Below are 19,311 nucleotides of genomic sequence, written 5' to 3'. Positions count from 1 at the left end.
CATTTCCCAATTTTAAAACCATTTAGCAATCTTATTCTAACATTGCTTTATTAAATTGTCTTTGAACCAGACTTATTTAGTAATTGTCTAACGAGGTGAATAAAATGTTTGACACATTTTAGTTCCATTTTGTAATTGTCATGTTTTTAGTTTTTTCGAAAATTATAGTCTGGCAATATTAATCCCTCGTTAAAATATATTGCCTCTTTGTATCATCCGCCTAATTAACTGGGTCCATGGTATCCTTCTGAAGTGTCCAGAAGTCCTGCGCCAAGACGCTCTCACGGAAAATCTGCAGAATCTTTAACCTCCCACCTGTTCAAAACACTGCCCCGGGGAGTTCTGACGGGAGGCTTCAGTTCAGGCTGAGTTGCCGTCAGAGGACAGTCTGGGCTTGGGAGCAAGCCAACCGAACCCCCGCGTCAGGAGCCGACGCCGGCTGCGCCCCGAGCCGCGTTCCCAGCGTTTCCCGGGGCCTCCCCTCGGGCGGGCGGCAGCGGGACCCGTCGCGGCGCAGGGCTCGGAGCGGCCAGAGCGCGGCGCCGCGGCCCGGGCGGGACGGGGCGGGACGGGGCGGGCGGCGGGGGCGGTCCCACCGGCCCCGAGGCGGGCTCGGGCGGGGCGTGCGGTCAGCTGACCCCCCACCCCCACGCGCTCGGCACTTCCTCCTCGCCGTCGGCCGGGAGGTCTGGTGTCGGGGCTGCAAACGTGGGCCCAGCGAGCAGCGGGGTGGTCATGGAGCACCGCGGGCTGGGGCTGCCGGCGCTGCTGGCGCTGCTGGCCCCGTGCTGCTGCGCCGCGCCGGGCCCGACGCTGTGGCCTATGCCGCTCTCGGTGAAGACGTCTCCGCGCCTGCTGGTCCTCTCCCGCGAGAACTTCTCCATCTACCACGACCCCTCGTCCACCGCCGGCCCCTCCTGCTCCCTCCTGCAAGAAGCGTTCCGGCGGTGAGCGCTCCCCGTGCGCGGCCGGGCGGAGGCGGGGCGGCCCCCCGGGGTGCTGTGCGGGCGTGGGGGGCGAAGCCGCGCGCTCTCTTATCCCCATTTCTCAGATGAGGAAACAGCCCCGACCCGGCCAGTGACCTGACCAAAGTGACAGGTCTAGAAGATGGGAGAGCCGGCTCGGACAAACACGAACTGAAACCCAAGCTCTTCCCTTCCCCCTCCTCCCTCCTAAGGGACATTGTGGGCGCTCGAGAACCCTGGTTTGCGTGCAGGATACTGAGGGGAAGGGGTAGGTTGTTCGGGATCCATGGTCACGCTCGCCTTGGACGGGAGAGTAGGGTGGGTGGAGGGGGTGGGGGGGGCGGTGGAAGCTTCTCTTTTGAAGGAAATTCTAGGAGAAAGATGACCGCTTAAAGCTTGGGACCAGGATTCCCAGGTGGGTTGCCATTTATAGGCCACCTCTCCACCGCACTCGCCAAATCTGGTAACGGGTCCGAAGGTCCTCAGTTTGGAGCATTGCCCAGAACTCCCCAAATCTGTTTCATACGAAATGTTCGGTGTTTTCATCTAATTACTTAGATGTGATCCGTGCACGCAGCAGCTGCTTTGCATTTCCCGGCAGGCAGGTCATGTGCTTGCTCTTGGCAGCTTCCTGTTTGGTTCTGGAGCGCCCCACATTTCCATGTCTGGAACCCCTTTGGCCACAGACAGGGTGAATTCTGTAATTCACAGTGCACAGCCTGGCTTTGCTGACCACACCAAGTACAAGGCAGATTGCTCTTGGGAGGGCGTTTCGGTATGCCTGTGGTGTCCCCTCTCTGTGAGACCCCTGTAGGCAGGACTCTACTGAGGGCCTGTAGTGCCGGAGAGGAGTGTCCTTTGGTGGCTCTACTGCCATTTTATTCCCCCAGATGTTTGTTTCCAGTGGGCATCACAGCTTAATTTTGCCTGCAGGACAGCATACACCTGGTGGGAAAAAAAAATGCAAGACCAGCTTAACACCGGCTGGCCCCAGATAGGCCTGGAGCATAAGCTCAGGCTAAAGAGGCCCTTGGGTAGCTTCTTTCTCTCCTTCACTTTTCTACAACTAAGTGGGTATTGTTACCCTCATTTTAGATGCGTACTCTATGAGCCTTTGGTACCAAATCTGCTAAACCGGTCAGAATGGCTAGAGTCAGCGTGAAGGAGTAAAGCCAAGGTGGTTGGTTGCCTTGGAATATTGAGGAGGAAGAAGTACACAAAGGTCATCTTAAAGGAAGATCATGGCTGGGAAATCTTTTTAAGAGGCAAACATGCTTACCGTGTTGGCTTGGGACTCAGTTTGTAAAACTGTATTTTCCTTCTGTGCCAGACTAACAGAAAAGGACTTGGTAATATGCTTCAAATGACGAGTGGGAGTATGGCAAGAAAGCACGGAAAACAAGTGATGATGGTTGGATAACCAGGACTTGAGTCAGCTGTGAGGTGGTTTAAAAACAAGGCTGGGCACTTCGAGGCAGTGCAGGTGATCGTCCCAAGTTGGCCTAACTAATTCATGCCTGGTGTGTGAGGCAGCTGTTGTTAATTATACCCTCCATTGTTAGGAAGCAGGTTATAAGACATTAGCCCTTATGGCTCAGACTTGAAGGCATTCAGGTGAGCGTTCTAGGAACTCGGGAGGGTCAGTATCTATCTCAGAGTAAAAGTGCAGTGTGGTTGGTAGAACGCGGAGACGATGGGGGATGTTCTGAAGGCGCGAGGTGGTCAGGAGCACACACAGTGTAGGCCCTTGGTTGTTCAGAACCAGAGGCTCCTGTCTTTGAAGTGCCCAGCTTATGTCGCAAACCCTGCGTTGAAACAGCATACATTTTGGAAGCACAGAGTTCGGTTTGGTGCGTGACAGCTTCCTCCACTTGTAGAACGAGGTCCATCACATGCTAGTCACTCATTTGTTCTCGATGAACAAATAGCTGCCCTCCCTCAGTTCCTGAAAGGCAAAATTAACCCTCGGACACCACTGCTTTAGCATCCTTGGAGGTTTCTGTTAGAGTTTTCATATCCAGGACCAAGGTTTTCCATATTTGGGACAAGCCAGCACCTAACTCAAATCTCAGAGCCGCTGGCAACTTTAATTTCCTTTTTTAAAATTTACTTAAGTGTGGTAAAATACACGAGATCAAATTGACCATCTTGACCCTTTCAAAATTTACAAGTCATTGATCTTAATTTTCTTCTGAATCTGCCGAGGTTTTCCCATGGAAAGGGCTCTCAGTGTCTTCATTCCCCTCTCTCACTGGTTGACGTCCACATACTTCCAAACCCATTGTAACTAAACTACCTCTCCTTACTTTTCTGGAAACACACCAGATGGTCTTACACATAAGTAGCATACACAACCTCTGGCTTACCAAAATGTAATGTTAACTGCTTCGAAGCCTGTCTGATCTTTGAGTACTTTTAAATGTTTTCATATCCCTTTCTCTGGTATTTGGGTATCAGTAGAAGGTGAATTTTCAAGGCCCTGTCGAGAATTCCTTGACCTTTTTTGGGGAGGGGGGAGTTGTGTATTAGCTAGGATACTTTTGGAAGATAAGAGGAACTCTGACTCAGTCAAGTTCAGGCAATAAGAACAACTATTATCTCACACTTGAGGAAGTCCAAAATCAGGGAGGGTTCTAGTTGACGAAGGGGCTCAACAGTATCGTCGGGGAATCCGTACCCTTCATATCTCCGCCACGTTAGTGTGGCTACAACTGGTCCAGGTGTCACGTACTGAGAAATGGGACTCTTGTCGCCCGCTTAGTGTAGGAGACTTCCTGCCACCACCACCCCTGACGCCCCATCTCAGTCGCTGGTTATAATTGGCTCGTATGCCAAAGAGCGATGGGGTTACCATTACTGGTTTGACTACTGGTTCTTAACAGCAACTTCAAAGGAGGCACTTGGAAGTGCCTTCCATCTAAACCACTGAAGTTCCCGCGCCTATATCCCACTCGCAGAGATTCTGATGGTCCAGACATCAGTCTTTTCAAAAAAGCTCCCCCAGAAATTGTAATTTGGGGTGAGAGCCTCTAATTGGACCAGTACTGGGTACCATGGATTGGAGAAGTCAGCTGCAGTGTCCACTGCCACGTATGTATCTAAAACTTTAAAACTTTGTTTGCATTTATTTCCCACACAGATACTATGACTATATTTTTGATTTCAACAAGTCGCAGCTCGGCCCTGCTAAACGTAATAGTGCAGTGGAGTTAAAGCAACTTCTCGTCTCAGTTGTCCTTGAACCGGAGTGTGATCTTTACCCCAGTATCACTTCAGACGAGTCCTGTGAGTACCTGTGCCATGTGAGCGTATGGTGTTCTGAGCTGCACGGTAGGGGCCGATGGGCCACAAATGGGTTCCGTGCCATGCGCTAGTTTGAGGTCTTAGTGAGTTCGTAAGTTTTATTTTTAAAGTTATTATTAAAGTCTGGTGATAAAAGTAATAGTCATTGTAGAAAATCTTTGCAGTGAGCGAAGAGGAGGAATGAAATCATTCCTAACCCCAGCACTCAGTTAATCACTATTTTGGATGTGTTGTTTTTTTAGAGTAATATATTTAAATATACATAGATATAAGTATAAATATATAAAAATGACATGAAAGTGGTGTAATTCTGTCCGTGTGGCTTTTGTATTCTGCTTTTTGGCCTGACATTAAAAACATTTTTTAATGTTTTTCTCTGACATCATTTTTAGTGCAATAACTTGGCTAATATTTTTCTCTGACATCATTTTTAGTGCAATAACTTGGCTAATCCCCTTTTTTTTGGACATCTAGGTAATTTCTTATATTTTGAAGATAAATCTCTGCTTATATCCATGATCTCTATTTATAATCTAATTTGACACAAAGATAATGCACAATGGGGCATGGGGCGGAGCTATTTCATTTTACAATGCAGTCACCATTTAGCTATATGATATTTTTGTTGCCTAAAATATTTAGCTTTTCCCAAATCGTTTTGGAAGGAAACAATTGGGCAGGCCGTTTTTGTAGGGCCTACTGACTGGGAAGAATGTGGAATTACAGCAAGAAACCAAGAGGAGCAATGTGAGGACGTAGGTACAGACAGAGCAGACGGGTGAGCGGGGTGTAAGGATAGAGGGGATACCCCATATCGAGGAGAAGAGTGGCTCCTGTGTCCTCAGACTGCTTTACAGTTTGGTTCATCTCTTCGTCCTCCGAGTATAGATAGATTTCTTTCTTTCTTTTTTTTTTTTTTAGGTTTTATTTATTCAACAGAGATAGAGACAGCCAGCGAGAGAGGGAACACAAGCAGGGGGAGTGGGAGAGGAAGAAGCAGGCTCACAGCGGAGGAGTCTGATGTGGGGCTCGATCCCACAATGCCAGGATCACGCCCTGAGCCGAAGGCAGACGCTTAACCACTGTGCCACCCAGGCGCCCCTATAGATAGATTTCTTAATCATCCATCTCTGAAAAATTATCTCTGAACAGGATTATCTGCCATCATCAGACATGTGATTTCAGTTGACAGCACTCAGATACTTCATGAATTCGGTTTTGCAATCTGAATTGAGGTGGAAGTGGTCATTAACTTGCCAGGCAATCTTTGCTGTCTGTGAGCAATACTGATGACATATCGTAAATTCCAGAAATTGTTTTGAGACTGGAGAAGTATAGCTTGTCGTCCATTTGGCTTTGGAAACTTTTATTCTGAAAGGGAGGCTTCTTAGGACAAGCTGATTGTGAAATTTTCTGGTTGAAGGATAAACTAGCTTTAAATTTTGAAGCAGTTGATGAAGATGATGAGAAACACAGATGGAAGTGATATCGACTGTTGTTTTAGAGTGTGAGAAAATGTTGGAGGACGTGACAAGTGCTACAGCATTATGTATTAAAAGGGAAAATATGTATGCCCTCGAACCAGAGGTGAACTAGTTTCTACTGTAGAGAGTTAATTACGTATAACAAGGATGTTCGATGTAGCTTGCCTGTAATAGTGAAGAGTTATAAACAAAACCACGTGTTCATCAGTACAAGAATGACTGCATGTATTTCGTCAGTTGGCGCTGAAGAATACTATACAACAGCAAATAAAAAAGAGGCAGAGCGAAAGAATAGCCTGGAGAGCTTGCCTAGATAAGCTGCTGAGGTGGACGCAGGACGTTGTATAAGTGGGGTATTGTCTGCGTATCAGTACACACACAGGGACGCACACAGGCAGGCAGCAGGACTACGCTTGCTACACATACGTGTATGTAAATGCCCAGGGGAAGGTCTGGTAAGGGTTTTTTGGTTGGTTGGTTGTTTTACCAAAATAGAGGGAATTGAGTGGGCATCTCAAAGGCGATGTTAGTCGTATCTATTTCATTTTTATTTTATTTTTGAAGCTTTTACTTCTTTATTTATGAGAGACAGGCAGAGGGAGAAGCAGGCTCCCTAAGGAGCAGGGAGCCAGACGCGGGACTCGATCCGAGGACTCCGGGATCATGACCTGAGCCGACGGCAGATCCGTAACTGACTGAGCCACCCAGGCGCCCAATCTATTTTCTTTTTAAAGAATCATATATTGATGTTATTTGCATGTACACTCTTGAAGACAGAGTAGTTACAGTGCAAAAAGTGCACAAAGGGACAACTGAAGAGTCCAAGATGCCGCTCCTGTCCCACATCAGGGAGGGTGATCATTGTAACGCCAGTAATTTGGTTTCGAAATAAAAATTGCTGTTCTACAGGTTAGGTGTCCATATGTTTAGAAAACAAAATCTCCTTTTAACTGCTTTCTCTTTGTAGGTTTTGCATTGAGAACCCTTGTTAAGATCATGCTCCTGGAAAATAATGAGCATCGAGTCCATGCAACATGTTAATGTGTTTAGGTGATTCTTTGTGTTACAACTATTTCTGGGAGATCTCAAAACTATAATGCATTAAAAAATGTGTTTAGGGCGCCTGGGGGGCTCAGTCCGTTAAGGATCTGCCTTCATCTGCCTTCAGCTCACGTCATGATCCTGGGGTCCTGGGATTGAGCCCCGCAGCGGGCTCCCTGCTCAGCGGGGAGTCTGCCTCTCCCTCTGCTGCTCTCCCTGCTTGTGCTCCAGTGCTTGCGCGTGTGCTCGCTCTCTCTCTCTCTCCCTCTCTCCCGCGCGTGCGTGCTGCCAAATAGGTGAATAAAATCTTAAAAAACTGTTTTTAAACAGCAACCAGTGAGTCTAGTGGCTAAGAACTTGGTAGAGATGGAGAGGAAACACGATTAGACTGTACTCAGAACAGCAGTCCCTGGCTTAGCCTGGCCTTTCGATGACTCAGCACTGCTCTCTCCTCATGGAAAGGGCTGCCTCATCAGAAGACTGTCACCTGGGAGGGTCACATGATTCTTGGCTGTTGCTAGAGCTCCTTTCCCTCCCTGCAGCCTGCTGTTGGGTCCCATCGTGGGCAACAGTGGTGGAGGGCGATGGTGTGGTCCAGGCAGGACGCGAGTCATTAACCTGCAGCCCTCGAGTGTCTTCACTGCGCAGAGCCCGTGTCTGTCACACCCTTTAGCCTCTGGTCTCTCTGTACTGTCTGGTGCTTTATCTGTGCTTGTCTCCACTCTAAACCTCTCTGAAAGTCTAAAATGACTAGTGGTACAGCCTTAGGCAGAGTGATGTAAAAGATCGAAAGATCAACGCCCCCCCTCCCTTTGCCCAGCAGCAGCCCCTTTACAGACGGGCGCAAACGTTTCATTGAGTGGGACAAAGCTCAGTTCAGCTAAAGTGAGTCAGGAGGTGAATCTTAAGGCAGATTTAGGATGACAGTGGGGGAAGGTAGGTGCGAGGCAAGTAAAGCAGCACAGAAGTAGAGGAGAGAGAGTAGAGATACCACCCTGGCCTTAGGTGGAGTGAAAGACTGGAATGCTACTTGAGGCTTCCCAAGGAATTAATGGAACTGAGGAATGTTTGCCCTTTGGGTTTAAAATCCTAGCTGAAGTAGGAACCTACTCTGTCGAGGGGCAGTGGAGAGAATAACACACCTGGAGGGGAAAATGAGGAATTGTGGAGATGACATCCAGATTCCTGACTTGAGCAACTCTCTTGGTTGGAGAGCATTGCTGTGCCCCGCAGAGATGAGGCACACTGAGGACAGGCAGGGACAGCGTGGAGCAGGAAAGAGGAAGGAGCTCAGCTTTGGGCATGTGGGGTTACAGGAGTCCACAGGATATCTCTGTGGAGATGTATGGGAGGAGTTGGAGAAATAAGCCTGGAGCTCAGGAGAAAGGAATGGTCTGGAAATACCAATTATATGTTTAACAAATACGTTGCGAGTCATTGAAGTATTAACAAACTTTTTCCTCCCCCCAATGCAGATACTTTAGCTGTGGAAGGACCAGTGGCTTTTCTCAAGGCCAACAGAGTTTGGGGAGTATTACGAGGTAAGTTACATGTAGTTTGATTTTATTTTCTAGTAAAGAAATATTTCCATTCCGTGCTTTGGGAAATCAAGCACAACAAAAGTGCTTCCTTGGACCCTTTAGGGATGGTTTGTCAGGTATTTCCAAAATTATTTCCATCATGCACATATGCTTAGAGCATGGGAGAAAGATCGTTTGACTTTTTGAAAAATGCTTGAGTGTTACCATATTTATATAGGAATGTAACTCATTCATGCTCTTGGGACTGTAATGTTGACGGAGCTATAAATGGCTCAGCCTGCTCTGGGTAGGGCACTTCATTCCAGTTTGATCTACTATCATTTCTTGTCATCTTCAGTAGCAAGTATCTCTCTCCCCCCTGTTTAAAAAATTTATTTACTTACAAACAAAATGTCTCAGATTTATTACTAACCTACTATTGCAGAAGCATAGAAACAAAGAGAAAAATAATTTTCCCAATAAAACGTATCTCCAGCTAGTGGTGAAGTTTTCAGCTTGATACGGTGAGACACTAGTGACCTCGAGACAGCGTAAATGACTGTGTGCCATCTCATCTCATCCGTGACTCCTTACACAGTCTTCTTGGTTCTTCTCCAGTGTCTCCTGTTGGGATTGTTTATGATTTTATTAACAGTTTTCATCTGAACCCATCGGGGAATGGGGTGGTTCTGCTTTTGTTTCTTGGCCAGGAATCACTTGATCCTGAAAGTCTTGTGAGGGGACATGGTGAGGTGCAGTCAACCACATACACCACAGTGGTGGGAAAAGGGACAGAGCCCTTCCACCATTTTAAATTCCTGTGGATTCACAGACACAACCGCAAATACAGGAACAGTGTTAAAGACACACATACCTCGAGGGGTCGGAAGCAATAGGCAGAGAGAAACCATGAAAGCTTTTTCTGAATTTCAGAGTTGGATCAAAGTTTGGGTATTGGGACATTAATTTTTCCTGTTCAGAAACTTCTTTTACTTCCTCTGATTTGATGAGATGTTGTACTGACTTCCAAATAGGGTTTTAAAAAAAGAATTTTTTTTTTTTTTTAACGTGAGCTAACTAAAGTTACGGTAATTAAAAATAAAGGTGGCCTTGGATTTGAGTGTTAAACCAGGCCCCCCCCCCCGCCTTTGTTGAGGATTTTTGTGTTTCTGTTCATCAGGGATATTGGCCAATAATTTTCTTTTTTCTTTTCTTACCTGTTTTTGGTATCGGGGTAATGCCGGCCTTATGAGTTTGAAAGTATTGCCTCCTCTTCTGTTTTTTTGGAAAAGTTTGAGAAGAATTAGTGTTAATTCCTCTTTGAATATTTGGTAGAATTCACCTCTGAAGCCTGGTCCTGGACTTTTGTCTGTCAAGAGGTTTGGATTAATGATTCAGTCTCCTTACTAGTAATCAGTCTTTTCAGTTTCTTTATTTCTTCATGATTCAGTTTTAGTAGGGTGTGTGTTTTCTTGGAATTTATCCATTTCTTCTAGGTGGTCAAATCTGTTGGCTTATAATTGTACATGGTTGTTTCTGATGACCCTTTTTATTTCTGTGGTATCAGTTATGTCTTCTCTTTCCTTTCTGAATTTGAACTATGAGGTTAAAATGTTCCTTGTCAGCTAGAATGATGAATTAGGGTAAAGTTGGGGTGCCCGGCTGGCTCAGTTGGTGGAGCACGTGACTCTTGATTTTGGGGTTGTGGGTTTGAGCGCCATGTTAGGTGTAGAGATCCATTAAAAACAAAAATCTTTTAAGAAAAAATTACTGTAAAGTCAAGGGCAGTTAGAGGAATTGGCCTGTAATACAGCGTATTAAGGAAACAATCCACTTGAGTGGAAAATGTTCAGGAGATTGTCTTTGCAGCTATGAGTAAAACACTTTAAGTTTGAACTTGGGCTCTTATTTATAGCTTCATGGTAGTTTTGAACCTTCCCCCCCCTCTGTTAACTTTACATTCCTCCTAAAGTTACTATATTTTATCATAAAAATTATTCTTTTTCATGCTATAAATTTATTAACTAGTATTTTGTTGGATTAAATTACTGTTCATTTTTGTGTTCTCGTTCAAACAAAGCCCTGTGTGTGGGTACAGTGAAGTGAAGCATTTTAATGAGATGGCAACAGGGATTTTTTTAAAAAAACTGGGCTTTGACTTTAGAAAATGTGTTAGAGGGTATGGGTATAACATTATATTTAGTCTTATTTGCCTTTTCTGGGTATGGGTGTACATTTGCTTAATACGACTTTTATTGACTCAATCTGTTATATAAATTAATGCAATAAATTCTAAATTTTACTCTTCCTAGGTTTAGAGACCTTTAGCCAATTAATTTATCAAGATTCTTATGGGACTGTAAGTATGATTATTATGTTACTAAAAATTGTTGGGTTACTACAAGAAAAAAGTAAAGTTTTTAGCTATTTATTGCTTCTCGAACTTTTGTTCTTTCCAAATGTTTGGCTTCTCTGGTAAATGTATAATTTCACACTTTCTTGTTCTAAATCTTTTACGTAGTACCTGCATAGATATGGTCTTCACTGAGCTCACGTCAAGAGAAAGTTCTAAAATCACTTTTATTTTGTTTTCTAGTTCACCGTCAATGAGTCCAACATTATTGATTCTCCACGGTTTCCACACAGAGGAATTTTAATTGATACAGCTAGACACTTCCTGCCCATTAAGACTATTCTTAAAACTCTGGTAGGTGATTATTTTATTTTCCCCATTTTCTATGCTGAAGCTGTGCCCTTTTATGGTGTTACTTTACACGGGTTCTTGACACCATTGTGTAAGTTGGGACATGGGGGGGTTGTCTCATATAGTAAAGCAGTGAGCTTTCTTTCTTCCCTCCCTTGGAAAGTCTATTTCCTCAGCCGAGAAAGTTAGTGTCCTTTAATGTTGTGACTTCCATTTAATTTATTTAAAATGGCGTAGAAAGGAGGCTGGAAGCTGCTTTAGCCCAAGGGAAATGTTCCAAAGGAATATGGACTTCAGATGTTGGGAGCTGGGGCTGAGGTTGGCAGGAACTGTTTTTTCCCTGTCCACTTTTTATGGGTTCATCGCCACGCTCACCACTAATATGCAGGGGTATAGAGGTTTTCCTCCTGTGTCTTTCTGTACCTTCACTTGATCACGAACACAGCATCTTATTAAAAAGTGATTTTTGCATTTGCATTAATACCCTGAATTTTTTTCTCCAAAAGACATTATTATCACTTTTATGAAAGAAATAAATGCTTAGTGTAAAAAGTTGGAACATAGATGTGTGTAGGTAGTGAACCCATAATTGCGTTTACCCAAGGTTGTTATAAATTTCTATGTCCCATTTATCTCCTCTTAAACTAAAAAATGAAAGTATTAACACAACATGACTCTTAAAAACTTGAATTGCACTTTTGCTGCCTCAGAAGAACTTGTTATGGATATCTTTTTATGAAAAGATTTATAAGGTCTGGGGGTGCGTGGGTGGCTCAGTTGTTAAATATCTGTCTTCGGCTCAGGTCATGATCCCAGAGTCCTGGGATCGAGCCCTGCATGGGGCTCCCTGCTCAGGGGGGAGCCTGTTTCTCCCTCTGCCTCTGCTGCTCCCCCTGCTTGTGCTCACTGTCAAATAAATAAATAAGACTTACAAAGTCTGTACCATCTTTTTAAGGAGTTGAATATTATATATTATGTACCATGATGAGAACTTAACCATTCTCATGCTGATGGCCATCTAGGTTGATTTATCACAAACAGAACTGTAGAGTAAGTATTCTTTTTTTTTTTTTAATTTTAATGTTTTTTTTTTTATTATGTTAGTCACCATACAGTACATCCCCGGTTTCCGATGTAAAGTTTGATGATTCATTAGTTGCGTATAACACCCAGTGCACCTGATACGCGTGCCCTCACGTACTACCATCACCGGTCACTTCCGCCACCTCCCCTCTGAAGGCCTGTTTGTTTCTCATAAGTCCATAGTCTCTCATGCTTCATTCCCCTTCTGATTACCCCCTTTCTTTTCCACTTTCTTCCCCTACCGATCTTCCTAGTTCTTGCTATTTCATAGATGGAATAAATCTATAATTGTCTTTCTCTGCTTGACTTATTTCACTTGGCATTATCTCCTCCATTACGCCAAGTCTCATGTTGTAGCAAATGTTGAGAACTTCGTTCTTTCTGATAGCTGAGTAATATTCCATCGTATATATGGATCACAGCTTTGGCAAATCCCTGTCATCTGTTGAAGGGCATCTGGTTCCTTCCACGCTTTAGCTATTGTGACATTGCTGCTATGACATTGCGTGCAATGGCCCTTCTCTTCACTACGTCTATCTTTGGGGTAAATACCCAGTAATGTGCAATGGCTGCGGTCATAGGGTAATCAATTTTTAACTTTTAGGGAACCTCCACACTTTTCCCAGGTGGCGTAGCAACTTGCATTCCACCAACAATGTGGAGGATCCTTTCTCCACATCCTTCCAGCAATTGTTGTTTCTTGCCTTGCTCAATTTTTTGCCATTCTAACTGGCATAGGTGGTATCTTACTGTAGTTTTATTTTGAATTTCCCTGATGGCTAATGATTTTTTTGCATTTTTTCATGTGTCTATTAGCCATTTGTATGTCTATCATTGGAAAAGAATGTTCCATATCTTCTCCCATTTTGCTTGATTTATTTGTTTCACCAGCGTGTGTATTGAGTTTAGGAGCGTTCTTTTGTAGATCTTGGATGCAGTCTCTTTTATCTGTATGTGTCATTTACCAAATATATTCTCCCATTCCGTGGGCTGCCTCTTAGTTTTTTTGACTGTTTCCTTGGCTGTGAGAGCTTTTTATCTTGATGAAGTCCCACAAGTTCATTTTTCTTTTGTTTCTCTTGCCTTTGGAGATGTGTCATGAAAAAGGTTGCTGTGGGATGTCGTAGGGTTGCTGCTATGTTCTCTAGGATTTTGATGGATTCCTGTCTCACATCAGGTCTTTTCATCCATTTGGGAGTTTATTTTTATGTATGGTCTCGAGAATGGTCAGGATTTCATTCTTTTGGCATGTAGCTTTGTCCAATTTTCCCAGCACCATTTATTGAAGAGACTGTCTTTTTCCACTGGATGTTTTCCTTTATCCAAAGATAAGATTGCCCAAGACCGGGAGTCCATTTCTCGGAGTTCTCTGTTCATTGGTCTATGTGTCTGTTTTTGTGCCAGTACCTATGCTGTCTTGGTGATCACAGCTTTGTAGTACAGCTCGAAAATCGGCATTGTGATCCTCCAACTTTGTTTTCCTTTTCAACAGTTCCTTGTGCGATGTCGAGGGCCCTTTTCACTGGTTCCATACAAATTTAAGAACTATTTGTTCAGTTCTTTGAAAAATGTCCTCGGTATTTTTTGATAGGGATAGCATTGAAAGTGTAGATTGCTCTGGTAGCATGGACATTTTAACTTATTTAAATTCTTCGATCTGAGCATGGAATGTTTTTCATCTTTTTGTGTCTTCCCCATGTCTTTCAGGTGATTTCTCGTTTCTAGAATATAGATCATTTACGTCTCTGGATTAAGTTAATTCCAAGGTAGACGTATGGTTTTGGTGCTGATGTAAATGGGATCGGATTCCTAATTTCTCTTTCTTCAGTCTCATGTTCGTGTTCTAGAAATGCAGCTGATTTCTGAACATTGATTTGTATCCTGCCACATTACTGGATGCTCTATAACTTCCTATGAAGTTTGGCGTGATTCTTTTGGGTTTCCATAGAGTATCCACTGGAGACGAGAGACATTTTGACTTTCTTTCTTTGCCGATTTGGATACCTTTGATCCCTTTTTGTTGCTGATTTGTTGCAAGGACTTCTAGTACTAATGATTGAAAGAATAATGTGGCGAGTGGGCATCCTTTAATGTTTCATGATCTTAAGGAAAGGCTTCAGCTGTTCCCCATTGAGAATGATTTTGCAGTAGGCTTTTCATAGATGGCTTTGTATGATGAAAGTACCTCTATTCTGCACTCCGTGGAAGGGTTTTGTGGAAAGGATGCTGTATTTTGTACAAATTTTTTTGCATCTTTGAGAGAAAGGGAATCATAGAGTTCTGAGGCTTGCTGTGTGATAGATGTATCAAAAGCTGATGATTTAAATGTGAACCACGCTTGCATCATCTAGTAGATCACTTGGTCATGATGGATAATCCTTTTAGATACTGTTGGTTCTATTAGCTAGGATCTTGTTGAGGATTTTTGGTGTCCATATTCATTAGGGGAAATTGGTCTGTAATTTCTCCCTTTTGATGAGTCTTTGCTCTGTTTAGGGATCAAGAGTAATATTGGCCTCATAGAATGAGTTTGGTAGCTTTCCTTCTGTTTCCTATCTTTTGAAATAGCTTTTAGGAGATGGTAGTATTATTTCTACTGCTTGATGTGTGGTAAAATTCCCAGGAAAACCATCCGGGCCTGGAATTTTGTTATTTGGAAGGTTGTTTATTACCAATCAATTTCTTCTTAATTAATGGACCTGTTCTAAAAATCAGTTTCTTCACTGTTTCCAGTCTTGGTAGTTTATAGGTTTCCAGGAAGGCCTCCCTCTCTGAGAGTGTTTAATTTATTGGCATATAGCTGTTGATAAAAGTTTCTAATAATCCTTCCAATTTCATTGGTGTTGGTTATGAACCTCTCCTTTTCATTCATAATTTTATTAATGGGGTCCTTTCTCCATTAGCTTTTGACTAAGTCATCTTGCCAGCCGGTCTGTAATTTTTCCATTGATTTCTCTCAAAACCAACGTTAGGTTCTGTTGATCTGCTCTACTGTACTTTGTTTCCAGTTCATTGTATTTCATGCTTATCTTGGTCAGACTTGCGCTTCCTTGTCATGCTGGATTTGGCTCCCTCTTCTGTTCCCAGCTGGCAGTGAGAATATAAAAACTGCATTTTGAATTTTCTCATTCTTTTAGTGAGGCTTGGATGGCTATGTATTTCCATGGATTGCCTTTGATAGTATCCACCACTTGGTTTTGGACCGTTGTTTTTTGCACCCTTCTCGTTGAGATCTCATAAAATTGTTAAATTGATTTTGATTTCCTGGTTAATCAGTCATTCCTGAGCAGGATGGTTCTTAGTCTCCAAGAATGTTTGAGATTTCTTCAAATTTTTCCTTGTGGATTTGAGTTCCAATTTCAGAGCGTTGCTAGATCATGAATAACAGATAGGGAATAATTTCAGTCTTTTTGGCTATTCGGATTGAGCCCTGTTTTGTTGACCCAAGAACATGGTCTATTCTTGAGAATGTTCCATGAGCATGAAGAATAGAATGAGTATTCTTTGGTTCTGGGGTGTAGTTTCTTATATATTCTGTGAGAGGTTCCACCAAGTACAGGTATGGCATTTCAAAGCTCTTGTTTTTTGCTAGTTTCTTGCTTAGGTGATCTGTCTGTTGCTGATTAATTTGGTATTTGAGGTCTTTCCTACTATTACTGTATTTTTATCTATATGTCTTTTTATTGATTTGGGAGTTGGCTTGTGTATCTTGCTGCTCCCTATTTTAGAGGGCATATATATTATAGTGTCATATCCACTTGTTGGATACTCCTTTAAGAATAATACAGTGCCCTTCTGTGTTTCTAACTATAGTCTTTAGTTTAAAATCCAATCTGTCCAATATAATTGCTACCCCAGTTTCCCTTTTTGTGGTCGTTGGCATGAAAGATGGTATTCATCCTTTACTTTCCAGTCTGAATTAATCTTTGGAGTTTCAAAAATGGAGTCTCTTGTGGACAGGAAATGGATAAGGTCATGTTTTTATCAATCGACAACCCTGGTTTTTGGGACATTTTGTAGTATTTACATTGAGACAGATTATTGAGAGAGATGATCTTAATGTGCCATGTGCCACGTGAAAGTCTCCTTGTTTTTCTGTAGTGTGACTTTTCTGTTCTGCCTTCACTCTTGGAGACCTTTTTTGCTTTTACTGGCCCCTTAATATCTCCATAGTGGGCTGGTTCGTTGTCTGCAATGGTCAATGACTGGCGTTCTGGAAGTCTTTATTTCTCCATCAATTCTGAATGAGACAGCCTTGCTCTTGATAAGGATCCTCTGCTGCATGTTTTCTCTGAAAAGAGCTTTTAAAAATGCCCAGCCACATTCTCTCATTCAAGTCTGGTGAGCAGGCAGCATCGGTAATTTACTATACCTTTTGCCTTGGTATGTGAGAAATTTTACTTTTGCCTGACCGCTTTCAATATTTCTGTATCCTTGCGGATCAATATTTGCGAAATTTCACTATGACGTGAACGTGGCGTAGTTTTGTGAAGTGTTGAGCTTGGGAAGAGGTCTCTGCTTGCAAGGAATCTTTGTTTCCTTTGCTAGTTAAGGAGAGTTTTCAGCTTCTAATTTGTTGTAGTATCTCTTCTAGACCTCTCTTTCTCACCACCTCGGATGGCCACGATGTTCTACGGCATTGGAGCGTTTCAGTGGTCAGTTATCTCCCTTCATTCTTGAAATTGGGTTTTTGAGCCAGTTTCTGTTTTTAACTTTCTCTTCTATCCCATCCTCATTCATCACTCGTTCATTCGCACTCATTCACCCTGGCCTGTCGAAGAGATCTAGTTTAAGACTGCATTTGATTCATAGCATTTTTAATTTCTGCCAGATTCACTCTTTTTCCACCCTTAGATATTCCTACAATTCTTGTTGAAGTATTTTGTTAATATTTTTCAGGCCCCTACACATCATCTTGACCGTGTGTTACTCTGAATATATTTCTGACAATTTGGTTATATCCATATCTATCAGTTCTGTGAGAGGGCCACAGACTCATTGTCTTTTCTTTGCTAGGGGATTTCTCCTCCTTATGCATTCCTGATGAGGAAAAAGGTATGGGAGATTCCAGGACCCAAATTTGTGACAGGACCCAGGACCTACGCTGTTTTTAGAGGGACACTTAGGGATGTGTTTCAGTGCTTCTTGATTTTTGACAGCCTGCCTTCTGGGGGAGGGCGAGCCGCGTGATACTCAGGCACCCTGTTTGGGTAGGTGCCGTCCCCTGGGGGATGGGGATGAGCACACTGTGAAGCCGTATTTCAGACTTTTTGATTTGCTCAAAGGCGAGCTTTCCTGCAGGTTTCGATGCCTCGTACTAGAGTGGCAGAGCAGCGGCGCCGAATCTCAGCGTCTCTGTGCAGAACAGAGGATCGCCGGCCCGTTCCTTCTATATGTTCTGGCCGCTTCTCTGGTCTGCGAATTGGTGCTGCTCAAACACCAAAAGCGTCCGGGATGTGCGACACCGGCGTCGGCCTCACTCCTACCAGGGCCGGCGTCTCTGGCCAGCCTTGTGTTTCCTCTTGCCCGCCGCCGCCCAGGTCCCGCGCCGCTCCTGGCTCCCTGTTTTCGTCGGATTCCAGTGTGCGCTCGGGGAGCTCCAGTTGTCCTTAGTCTGGTGGCGCCGCGCATCCGGCTCACGGTCTCCAGTCTGCTGTTTTGCGGGTAGACGTGAGACCCCGCCAGCTCCCCCAGTGCAGTGGCTACCGCTTCCAGCGCCGCGCTACTGCGGCCCCTCCCATCGTTTATCTTCGATATCTCTGCACGTTTCACGGCTCCCGCTTGCGTACCTCAATACCTCAGGCGTGGAGATGTTGTTTGCTAGAGATGCAGATGCAGTCTTCACTGATCTTAGGCTGTTCTGATGTTTCAGAGGCTGAGGTCGTGTCCTGCTCGAGCCAGAGCAGGACCGCTGAAAAGGGGTCCCCTGCTCCTCCGCCATCTTTTTCCCCTCCTCTGTTTATTTTTAGAGAGCACAAGCGGGAGATACTGGAGGAAGGGGAGAAGCAGGCTCCCCCACTGAGTAGGAAAAACCAGGACATTTGACAGTATAGCTCAGTTACTTTGTAGAAATACACTTCAAAGCCTGTTTGTTTTTCTACATGATTGAGATTCGGCCACGGTATTTTGGGCATGAATGGGACAGAAGTGATGCTGTGTTCTAGTACTCTCCGTGCTATCCAGGTGGCACAATGCTGCTTATTTATTCCACTCCTGGTAATGTTAACAGCCTCTGGATTTGATGTCATCCGTATATTTGTCCAGTGTAGGTGTGCTGGTAGATGGGATTTATCCTCCTCTCTCTCCACATGGCAGGAGTCCCTTTGGAGGGACACTGCCAAGGCTGAGTGCAAGGTTGATTGGGGCAGGGCATGTGGTGCTGGCAAGATGGATGGAGTGTTGAGGTGTTCAGCTCTCTAGGCTGGGAGAGAAAGAAATGAATAGTGGCTTGCCAGCCTTTGATTCTTAGAGAAGCCTCCCTAAAGATGCCTGCCCCTCTGGTCAGGAATTCTGAGATTAGTGAATAAATCTCCTTTAGTATACCCAGGCTTTTCAGACTGTTACTTTGCTTGCTGGCTTGTCTGGTGATTATTATTCTTGCTTTTTAAGGGCAGAGACTTAGTTTTCCTCTTGCCCTCTGGCTCTTGGAGTTAAGCGCTGAGTGATTTTAAAGGCCCATGGGTTTTCAAAGCCAGATGTTACATAGGGACTCATCACTCCCGATACGATTCCCGGTCTTGTCTGGGCTGCCGGGTGTGGGTCTCACTTCTCTGTGCATCTGAGTCCCTCCTGCTTGGGGATTAGGTCTTGCCAGGGCTTTAGTTTGCGTATCCCGCAATCTGTTTCCTGTGGCCTTCTGTCTATTCAGCCAGCCTTCAGTGTTGAGTTGTCACATGTATCTTGGCGTGTCAGTGGGGAGAAATTGTGAGCAGGTCTTCGTGCTCTTCTCGCCCCCACATCTTTTACCTATTCTGTATCTTCTCGGTATCCGGGTTGGGACTAGAGCCAGGGCCATCCAGTTTTGTCACCTGTAGCTTCGCTAATAAGTTTTCCATGAGTCATACAGCGTCCTTGTGTTTACCTTTGTGTGGCTACTGTGGGCGGAGTCCAGTGGTGACGAATTCGTGTACCTCACAAAACCAAGATATTTACTTTTGGTAGCCTTTATGAAAAAAGTTTGCAAGCCCCTGGTTGACTTGAGGAACTCCCTC

The 19,311-nt window shown here is 44.1% G+C and overlaps 1 protein-coding gene and 1 pseudogene across 1 annotated transcript in view; one reads left to right on the top strand and one right to left on the bottom strand.

Moving 5' to 3' along the window:
• Positions 1-654: 654 nt before the first annotated feature.
• The window catches only part of HEXB (hexosaminidase subunit beta), a 75,797-nt gene continuing 57,140 nt past the window's right edge, over positions 655-19,311 (top strand). Inside the window, exons 1-5 of the mRNA XM_040622188.1 lie at positions 655-947; positions 4,105-4,250; positions 8,269-8,334; positions 10,626-10,672; positions 10,910-11,020. Of these exons, the coding sequence (XP_040478122.1) occupies positions 736-947; positions 4,105-4,250; positions 8,269-8,334; positions 10,626-10,672; positions 10,910-11,020 (582 nt within the window). The 5' untranslated portion in view covers positions 655-735. The remainder of the gene's footprint in view (positions 948-4,104; positions 4,251-8,268; positions 8,335-10,625; positions 10,673-10,909; positions 11,021-19,311) is intronic.
• Positions 8,890-9,467, bottom strand: LOC121100708 (annotated as a pseudogene).

This window comes from Ursus maritimus, unplaced genomic scaffold (genome assembly GCF_017311325.1).
Source record: "Ursus maritimus isolate PB19 unplaced genomic scaffold, ASM1731132v1 scaffold_5, whole genome shotgun sequence".
NCBI lineage: Eukaryota > Metazoa > Chordata > Mammalia > Carnivora > Ursidae > Ursus > Ursus maritimus.
This window is presented reverse-complemented; position numbering and strand designations above follow the sequence as displayed.